The following is a 10,558-nucleotide window of genomic DNA, read 5'->3' on the forward strand; positions in this document are numbered from 1 at the left end:
GTTTATTCAGTTCCAATTATTTATTTATTATTTTTTTTTTATCTTATTTATCTTAAATTTCAAAACACTCTATCATGAGTAATTTTTACACAACATCATATAAATATAAAAAATGAGATCCACACTTTTTCTTCTCATTTTTTAAGCAAATTAGGCACCAATACTTTAGGCATCATCTAAAAATAATGTTTATTCAGTTCCAATTATTTATTTATTATTTTTTATTATATTTTTTTATCTTAAATTTCAAAACACTCTATCATGAGTAATTTTTACACAACATCATATAAATATAAAAAATGAGATCCACACTTTTTCTTCTCATTTTTTAAGCAAATTAGGCACCAATACTTTAGGCATCATAGAATTCTCCTAAAAATAAAGGTAAAAGTCAATAAATGTTTCTAGAGACATCAATAATCAACTATATTATTTGTATACTAAAATGAGTTACTAATATAAAATATATTTTAAAATATAAAAATACATATTAAAAATGAGTTAAACAATACATATATTTATATATAAATACAGAGTATCAAATAACATTTTTGATGAATAATAATGCAAAACCTAGTTGAGTGTCCATTTTACAAACTAGAAGCAAAAGTGCAAAACAGAGCTACTGGGCTTCGTAAAGCATATCAAACTTCAAATGTTAAGGAAATAATCATTCAAATGGATAGAATGTAAGATGATACACGGAGCATTTCTTTAGTCCTTATAAGCAGCAGGGGTTAAGATTGAATAATGTATTAACAAATGGTTCTTTCTGTAACACAACCTCTTTCGATTTAATTAGTAAAAAGCTAAGAAACGAGCAACAAAACCCTGAAACAAGACATAAATGAAGTGAATAAAGGAAAGTGAACACAACTTTACTTACATACCACATTCAATTCTCCACATCCTTTGCAGTGGCAATACTAATGATATATTCAATCTCCTCTGCCACCTCCTTCATGGAAGGACGGTTCTGCCTCCGCTCCTCCAAGCATCCAAGCGCAAGAAACGCCAACGCCTTCATCGTGTCAATCTCCACGGCACCAGCCCCATTCTTCAAGACCGGATCAATCACCTCCAGCACCCTCTCTTCCTCTACCATCCTCTGCACATAAACAGCCAAGTTCACATCATCCGCATCCCTGTTAAAATCTATGGCCTTCTGCGCTGTGAGAAGCTCAAGCAGCACAACACCAAAACTATAAACATCACTCTTATCCGTCAATTGGTAGTTCCTATAGTATTCAGGATCAAGGTAGCCAAGAGTACCCTGAGCACAGGTTGAAATGTGGCTCATATCAGTTTGGGCCAACCTAGATAAACCGAAATCGGAGACCTTAGCATTAAGCTTGGAATCCAGGAGAATGTTGCTGGACTTGACGTCTCTGTGGTAAATAGGAGGAACAGCCATGAAATGAAGGTAAGCGAGGCCTTCAGCGGTGTCACGCGCGATTCCAAGGCGGTGCTTCCATGTCAAAAGGCTGTGTTCCTTTTTTAATTGACCCTGCAAGTGGTCGAGGAGTGTTCCGTTTTCTATGAACTCGTAGACCATGATTGGTTGCTGGAGCTCCACGCAGCAACCAAGGAGGCCCACGAGGCTCCGGTGGTTGACTTGGCAGAGTATGCGGACCTCGTTCAGGACTTGGTCCGTTCCTTTGGCGTTGCCGAGCTTGGCGATTTTCACGGCCACTACGGTGCCGTCTTGGAGGGTGCCTTTGTAGACCTCCCCGTAGCCGCCTGCTCCGAGGAGGCGGTCCGGTGAGAAGTCATTGGTGGCCTTCTTGATTTCCTTGCCGCTAAAGAGCTTTGCGGGCCTTCCACCACCGCTGGCGTTGAGAATGCCTTCGCGCTCTCTGGCTAGGCGCTCTTGCGCTTCCACAATACGCCGGTGGCGCTTGTAGAGCAGGACAAAGATTGCGGCCAGGATGAGCCCTGCTCCGATCCCGCATGTTAAACCTGCCGCAGATAATTAAGTTAATCTTCTATGGTTAAAATGTATATGTTTTGTTAGTTATTAGTGTGCATATCAGTACCTTAAACAGTGTGTATGTGTCAGTTATTGTATGAAAATCTCAATGCAAATAAATTGTGCAGTCTTCAACCATATTAAGCTTTCTCTACTTTTAATTATCAATACCTGCTATTAGTGCTGTTCTATCGGTTCCTCCACAGCCATTCGGATCCTCACAAGTAACCTCTGCACAAGTCAACATCAAACTCAACATATTAGTCAACGGTTCCATTTTTTTTTTACAAGAGAAATAATTCGAAAAAAGAAAAATGATAAGAAAAAAGTTCAACGATTCTGTACAAGTACAACTTACTTTTTGCGCAGACCCCATTAATGGGATCCCACACAAGATCATTGATGCAGAAGCACCTCTTAATCCCACTCCCAGAGCTAGGGTCTGGTCCACACGCCGACGTGGCAGAATCACAATCCTTCTGCGACGCGCAAACCGTTTCCCTAGGCGACAGCCACTGGATCTCCAAACCGGGTTGGGGCCAGCGGTTCACCGGAAGAACCGGGTTCAAGTTCACAAAACTCGAATAGGCACTGCAACCAACATCCCTAACCCGAATCTGGTAGGAGTTACTAGAGCCGCCGGCACGGAACGTGCAACAGAGCGGTCCGTTATTACATACGGAGGCGGATGCGGTGGCGTTGATGTAGGTATGGCAGAGGCTGGAGGAGGAGCAGTTAAGCGGCGACATAAGAAGCGTTTGGGTGCAGTTGAGGTAAACAATGGTATTGGAGCTTGTGATGTTGAAAGGGAGAGTGCTGTTGAGCTGGATCCCTTGGTGAACCTTATCGGTGGTGACGCACTTGTTCGGCACGAGCGGCGCAGGACGGATCACGAGGCGCTGGGACTGAGGGTTTATGGACTCGATCGGGTAGGAGTTGTTGAGCGTGTCGAAGACGAGTGTGTTGGAGGTACAGCGGATCTTGTAGGCGGGGTCGCCACAGGTCGGGGTGGTGCTTAGTGGGAATGGGACGGTGGCGTTGCCGCACCGGGGGCATGGGGTTGCTGGTGTCACGTGAGGAGCATGTGAGATGAAAAGAAGGGATGATAGAAGGAAGAGGAGGAGGTTGGTTGGGGTGGCCTCCATTGTGCGCGGGAGATCAATGAAGAACGAACAAACTGAAGGGGTTGCATTAACGGTATTGTTAGTATATATGGCGCCACTTATAGTTTTTGCTATTTTCATTTTTATTTATTTTATTTTGTCGTTGTTCAATACTGAGGGCTTTGACTTTGATGATCACTAAATATATTTATTTCACCGAAAAATGTTGTTGTTATCTATGGGAGGAGGGGAGAAACTTAAAGGAAAAAATCAATTAGTGTACAAATGACAAAAGCATTAATTTTATACGAGTAAAATAATAAATTGGTGCGTAATCTTGTTTTGATTCTTAAAGTTTAAAATGTCTCATTTGAATTTAAAAAAGTTTTATTTAGTTTCAATGTAGTTCCACCACGAGGTTAAAGTTAAATAATTAACGAAATATTCTACATGACAGCACTACAAGAACAAGATCGATAATGTAGAGAATGAGACACAAAATCAATCGTGGATGTATTAATACATTTATTTATCATTCTCTTTAGTTCTCTAGAAAATATTTTATTTAAATTGTAAGAAAAATGATAAATAAATGTATTAATACATCTACGGTTGATTATGTGCCTCTGGAACTTGTATTTATTCTCCGTATTATACTGCTGTTATGTAGTACAGCTCGTTAATTATTTAACTTTGACCACACCGTAAGACTACATTGAAGTTAAATAAAATTTTTTGATTCAAATAAGACACTTTAAACTTTAAAGACCAAAACAAAATTATTTGTAAAAATAAGAGACCAATTTAATACTTTACCCATTTTATATTTTCTTTGACATAAATACGAAGACCGAAAGATAGAAATATTAGAGCAGAAAAATTAAAATTACAAAACTAAAATAAAAGCAAGATAGATTTCTTTTCTTCTTTAATTATGTTCTCCATGAAAAAAACTTCATAAATGTAGCTTAGGTTCATACATTTGGGGATTTTCAGTTGTTAAAATAATTGATTAGGCATGCAACGTTATCTTATTATTATAAATTAGATGTATCCATCATGGATCGCAATATAGTAGTAATAATTAGAGTATTCGCTTATCACTACAGGTCATCTTAAGGGTAAACACTACATGTAGTCACAGTGTCACACTATTCATTTAGAAATTCTACTGGGTAATCAACGTCCAACTAGCTAATTACCAATCAATTTGTTATTAATTAGTAATCTTGATTGTTTTAAATTAACATTATTTAGTAATTATTTAAATTTTATTTTTTCAAAAATATAAAATTAATAAATATTAATTATAGTTGTTTAAAATTGATTAATTAAAAGTTGTTTACCTATATTTACTTTCGTTTATTCATCATAAGAAAAGAGAAATCGAGTATGTCATGGAGCTAATAATGAATAAATTTAAACTTGTATTTTCTTTTAGAAGTGCATAGGTAAGATATCATGAATTCGTGATCTCACGTACATTCACGTATACATGTGACACAATTCCCCTTTGATTGCATCCATCTATTAGTATCTATTTTTTTATTATTATTAGAAATGTCAGCGCTGGCAGATTAAGGAGGGAAAAAGAGTAATACAGGAAGATTCAATATTAATGTGTTCATATATATTTGAATGTTCTATACGAAATATTCCAGCCTAACACAGCTCATATTTCTGAAGTTTCTGATACCTTTTTTTTCCCTTGGGCGTTACTACTTACTACCTGTGTTCTTAATTAAAATGCAATGAATGGCAAAGAATATCTTCCCACCTAAACATGATTTTGTATATTTGTTGATATTCTTTATCTTACCGTTGACTTTGACTTTATAGATGGAAGTGAAGCAATAGGTCAATGCCACAAAGCGAGAATCAGACAAGAGAGAATAAGGTAAAGTTTCAACTTGTTCAGGAAAAGGGATAAAACAGGGGTTTTATTAACACATAACTAACAAAGGCATTATTACGTGTCAAACCAAAATGTAAAGCGAAAAAGTGGTAACATTCAAATAAAGCGGGTTGACTTGGAAATATATAGAGTAGGCAGTAGCGTACAAAAATGAAAACAATGTGCTGGTTTAGGGTTAATGCAAATAAGATCCATATACCAGCTATCTAGAAACGCCACGAACTAATGGATTCATGAAGATGAATAACCTTAATCCCAATTCTCAACTTGTCAATAAATATATTATGTTGACTTTTACGACAATGAGTCAGCTTCCATTAGCTTAGTTTTTGTTTCAAATGTTTGGTATTTAGCCATGAGACAAAAATAGAGTACTAGGATCAGATAAGATGAGATGTATGGCAACTGGCAAGACCCGCAAAATAATGCGGAAAACCACCTTTGCTATTTGACTTTGGCACCAACCATTAATTATTTGTTAACTTTCTAATCTTTATACATTTAGCTCGATCCATGTTGAAATCAGTGTTAACTACAATTAAGTGTGACTAACATCATTCTTGTAATTCATTTTCAAGTCATATTCGACTCAAAAAGGCCAAGAACAGAATAATCGTGAAAACCACGTCGCACATGAAAATGACGAGAAATCATAAGAATTATTGCCATGCTTCCACCGCCATTCTTATCAGAAACAAATAATTGAGAAAATCGCTGTTTATGCAGTTATTGTCATCAATATCAAGTATCAATCCCGTACATTTGATACGGATTCCAAGGATAACATGTACATCATATCATATATACTAATCCAATACTCCACAACTTGATGCCAGCATAGCATACATATATAATTACACTGGCAGAGTTTTATACAATAGAATAAAATATACACACTATGAAGAAGACTAATGTTACATCATAAGATGAAAGGGAACCCCACTATTTCCTTTTCAAAACAGAAATCACTATGGGATGTTGTTAAATGCTAAGAGCCAGTAGGTCATGGTGATTTCAGATATTCACACCATGAAAGAATACAAAGCGTATACATATGCATATGTATACCACTACTACTGTATGTACATATACATATACATATGACTTACCATAGCTTAATAACTAAATCAAGAAAAGATGGTGCCTAACTAACTACCAAAATTGGGGTCAATGAGCCTCAAAGGAAGAAGCCATGACTTCAATCAGGTGATCGACTCTGCCAGAACAAGTGTGTGCCACCACCCACATGCCACGTTCTTCGCTACACAACCTTCCATGGTTACTTCTGTAGGGATGTTACGGTCGATCACATCCCCGAGTCCTAGCTGCCACACACCCCAAATTACTACTTAGAACATTGTGGTAAGAGTGCAGCTAATTCATAAAGCATTACATACATCCTTGCCATTTTATAGACTCGCAGAGAAAAACTTCAGCAATATTTATTGACTGTATAGATATAGAGCATTGAAATATAAAGAAAACACATGAAAAATGGAGTGCAAAAAATAAGCACCTGACCATACTTGTTCCATCCCCAGCAGAAGACTTTTCCATTCTCTGTCAGTGAAAAAATTTATAAAAACAAAAAACAAAAACAAAAGGCAAACTAATGAGAATATGTTAATGTTAGGAACATGAATTTCCAGTATGTTTATAAACTACCAATATAATCAAAATACAAGAACGTGACTAGGTATGAGACTACGATTTAGGCCAAAACGGAAGGCATAGACATAACTTCTTTGAAAGTGAAGAAAACTGGAGAAATCAAACATTCAAACAGACATTCAAGTCAGTGTTTAGAGTTCAGTAACATGACTTCAGCAGAGTAAGGCTAGGTTCTCCCATGCAGGGATAAGAATGCTATCACAGCTCTGAAGGTTAAACTATACCTGTAATTGTTGCAGTGTGACGAGCCCCACAAGATATCCTCTTCACGCTCACATTTTCCAAGCTCGGAGCATCTAGCAGCCTTGGTATTGTCTGTCTCAAAAATTCCAAACATAAGGGAAACTGTATAACAGACCATAGAAGTTAGGAGCATGACATAACATTACAGAGCTTTAGGTGACAGAATTTGTAGTTTTTTTTTTTAATCCTTAAACAGCATTTGTAGTTGATTAGGGAATAAAGTTATCACATCATTATGTTCCATTTTTAAATTTTCATGGCAATTGCAGTGGAGAATGGATATCAAGGGTGCACCTCAGCTTGATCAGTACCGGTTCCCAGCTGCCCAAACTGGTTCCCGCCAAATGCATATACATCCCCATCGGCAGATATACAGACAGTATGCCACAGTCCTGCGGCAACTCCCTCTATTTGCATACCCAATAAAGAAGATACGCACGTTGGGCTCAATTCATCATCTGTACTTCCTTGCCCACACTTCTCCAAAACAAGATGACATTAGTTTAGTATAACAAGTATATGATTGCATCAACCAATAGTGATTACAAAGGTAAACATTGTAAAGGAATAGAACAGATTATCCCTTGTTAGAGTGAACTTCATCTTCAACATCGTTGTCCACCATATTCTACTTTACCTACATGTTGATCTTAAAGAAGGTTAACAGTTGATAATATGAAAACACTGGCGTACATGAATAGATTTTTGGCTTAGTTTGGTTAGAATCTTGTGGAAAGGAAGTGCATGGGAGTATTCAACACCTAAGAGCAGCTATCGAAGGGAAGGTGCAACTCCTGTGGCTGATAGTGATACATCACATATCAAGAAAACACGTATCCCAATCAATAAATTGTCTTTTTTGTTTATATATCTTTTCGAGGCCTCGAGGAGGTGAAAATCACATATGCTGCTCTTAGACGGATGAAAACACTGTCTAATATTAAACCAAGCAAGCTTACCATGGGTTAGAAGACATAAGAATTTATTTATGAACAACCTTAACAATTTTTTACTGAACGAAAAGGGAATGCACAGGTATTTAGATATAATTCACTTCCATTTAGGATACGCAACCAAAAGCTCCAATGATATCCATAGATCATTTTAAATTACCTGTCCATAAAGTCCCCAACCAAAAGCAAGCACCGCTCCAGCATCTGCATATTGAATAGACAAACATTGGAATATCAGTATATCTGAATTATGGAGGACCCAAAAAATGAGAAAATTTTTAACTTAAGAAAATAAGAAACTAAGAAAGTTGTATTGTAACTATCCAACTCTTAATCTGGTATTAAGAATGACATGCCATATATAGACGTTATAGATGTTTCCCAAATTCATGGACCAATCTAAGCATAATGTTTCTTCATCTCATCAAATAATACAATTCCTAGTCTGATTGTAGCATCTGTTAATTTTCCTTTTCTAAAAACACCTTCAAGCAACCAATCCTGATACCAGCTAGGCAAATTGCATCATATATGATGCATCTGGATATTCTCTCTTCTGGTTTCACGTGTGACAATGAATAGACAGACACAAGTACCTGTGATTACCACACTGTGTCGACCTCCGCAGGCAATTCCCTTAACATAACTTCCAGGAACTCTAAAGTTATGTCCCTCCGAACCCATGCTCCCACGAGCCAGCGATGACAATCTATCTTTACCATAAGGAGAGGAATCAATACAAGGAACAAGATGAGGAGAGGACACCATACGTATTCTGGAACCCAAACCAAGCTGCCCTTCACCTCCATAGCCCCAACCCCACACCTGTCCCATATCTGTAACTTCCAGAAAATTAGAATAAATGATGTGCAATATTTTGGCATAGGTTTATAGATTGTCCATAATGAAATCAATACCTGACAATGCTAGGGTATGGCGTCCACCAGCTGCAACACTTGCTATCCTCACCCCTGGGTTAAGTGTAACAAGACATGGCAATGCAGTCAGAACATCATCACCAGAAGATGATGTTTCAGCTGTTTGCTTTGCTGAAGATACTCTCCTTCGCTTTGTAGTTTCTTCTCCACTGGTACTGGAGGCAGTTCCACCAGTAGATTTTGAGCCTTGAGACCGAGGGCTCACTGTAGCAAAACCACTCTACATCAGTAAGACAGATAAAGGCTAAGTATCCTTCTTTGCTCATTGTAAAAGGCAACACTCTTTTCTTCTTTCTTTTGGTTGCAAACATTCTATCCTACATAGCTGCAGTCCCCTGCCGCCCCCACTATTAGGCCATTTCAAGAAAGATCAAACATACCTTGCTCCGTCACAAATGAACTCTGCCTTCCAGTTACATCTTTTTCAGGACTTACCCCAGTTGATGGTTCACCAAATACCTTCCCAGAGGGAATACACTCCTTCCATCCCCATGTGTAAACTTCTCCACGTTCTGCAAAGAAACATCAAAGGATGTGTTTGTAATGAGGGTTAAATTTACACATGAATCGATTCATGTGTAACTTTAGCCCCAGTTTTACTCCACTCCAACGACATAATACTACACATTCAATGTTCCTTTACTCATTCTATTTCAGTCCCAGCAAAACAAGGGAGATCAAAGTTACCTGTTACAGAAACACAATGTGCCCATCCAGCAGCAGCTTTTACAATAGACACTTCAGGCGGAAGAGGGAAAGGCTCTGGAGTTTCCTTTTGCAGAAAAACAAGAAAATGTTAGTTGACTAACAAAGAAGCAACAAAGACTGCAGGAGAACAGTGTCATGGTTATGCATTACCCCGTGCTTCCCAGATGTAACATAGCTTTGACCTAAGTCATCTGTTGAACCCCATGTTATGAGCTTTCCAGAATCTGATTAAGGAAAGAATTAAAAATAAATAAATAAATAAAATAAGAGCAATGATAAATCATTTAAGCAAATATACAAAAACTAAAAGTAAATTACGAATACAATCATCTCACAAATAAAAACAAACAAATAGAGTTTAGTTGATTATGACAGCAACATAAAGAAGTAAGAACAACAATGTATTCCATCGGAGAGTAAATGGAGAAGAAATTGATAAATATATTTTCTCTTTAAAAGAAAAACAAATACGAAGAGGGTAAAACTCTGTCCCTCAAGTTTCAACAATCTAACAAAATAACAAGGAAAGGAAAAAGACTAGCTTATGGTGTAGCTGGAGCAAATAACAAGATTGAAAGTTCAAACAGAAATTTGTAAATAGACAAATCAATAAACTGTGTTTGCTGGTAACAGAGAGAAAAATTCTTTGATTTTAAAAAACACAACTTGGGTTGCTAGCAAATTAAAAGAAAAAGGCAATTCACTGATAACATCATCAGCATCAGCTTAGTCAAGCTTAGTCCACTGAACCAAGTTCAGTAAGTTGAGTTTCTTCTACTTTCGTCGAAATGGAAAATGAAAAACGCAACATTCAAGACTTTTTAAGAACATAAATAAAGTAGCAGACCCAAAAAATAAATAAATAAAGGAAATTCAATGGATTATCGGTTCCTTCCACAACTTGAACTTTAAAACAAAAATCCACTACCCCCCCGCGAAAGAAAAGAAAAGTGATTAAGCTTAATTCTCGAATTCCAACCAACAACGAAAACTCAAAATAATACTAATAAAAAGAGGTTTCGAAACAACAAAATAAAGAATTTTCTTTTTTTTTTTTA

At 37.0% G+C, this 10,558-nt stretch overlaps 2 protein-coding genes across 4 annotated transcripts in view; both read right to left on the bottom strand.

The window, feature by feature from the left end:
• Nucleotides 643-3,191, bottom strand: LOC107631300 (wall-associated receptor kinase-like 20). The gene is made up of 3 exons (XM_016334703.2): nucleotides 2,328-3,191; nucleotides 2,141-2,200; nucleotides 643-1,959 (listed from the first exon to the last, which is right to left on the bottom strand). Exons 1-3 carry the CDS (start codon nucleotides 3,112-3,114, stop codon nucleotides 896-898), a joined length of 1,911 nt encoding a protein of 636 aa, XP_016190189.1. The 5' UTR covers nucleotides 3,115-3,191; the 3' UTR covers nucleotides 643-895.
• LOC107631299 (ultraviolet-B receptor UVR8) overlaps nucleotides 5,727-10,558 on the bottom strand; it is a 5,365-nt gene continuing 533 nt past the window's right edge. The window contains exons 2-11 of one of the 3 annotated variants that reach the window (XM_021119526.1): nucleotides 9,651-9,724; nucleotides 9,480-9,564; nucleotides 9,173-9,304; nucleotides 8,772-8,996; nucleotides 8,451-8,690; nucleotides 8,015-8,058; nucleotides 7,196-7,378; nucleotides 6,883-7,003; nucleotides 6,504-6,547; nucleotides 5,727-6,312 (exon numbers count right to left, since the gene is read on the bottom strand). In XM_021119526.1, the coding sequence (XP_020975185.1) occupies nucleotides 6,190-6,312; nucleotides 6,504-6,547; nucleotides 6,883-7,003; nucleotides 7,196-7,378; nucleotides 8,015-8,058; nucleotides 8,451-8,690; nucleotides 8,772-8,996; nucleotides 9,173-9,304; nucleotides 9,480-9,564; nucleotides 9,651-9,724 (1,271 nt within the window). In that variant the 3' untranslated portion in view covers nucleotides 5,727-6,189. The remainder of the gene's footprint in view (nucleotides 6,313-6,503; nucleotides 6,548-6,882; nucleotides 7,004-7,195; nucleotides 7,379-8,014; nucleotides 8,059-8,450; nucleotides 8,691-8,771; nucleotides 8,997-9,172; nucleotides 9,305-9,479; nucleotides 9,565-9,650; nucleotides 9,725-10,558) is intronic. The other 2 variants (XM_016334702.2, XM_021119528.1) reach the window with 2 other exon arrangements.

Source organism: Arachis ipaensis, chromosome B03 (genome assembly GCF_000816755.2).
Source record: "Arachis ipaensis cultivar K30076 chromosome B03, Araip1.1, whole genome shotgun sequence".
In the NCBI taxonomy this organism is placed as follows: Eukaryota; Viridiplantae; Streptophyta; class Magnoliopsida; order Fabales; family Fabaceae; genus Arachis; species Arachis ipaensis.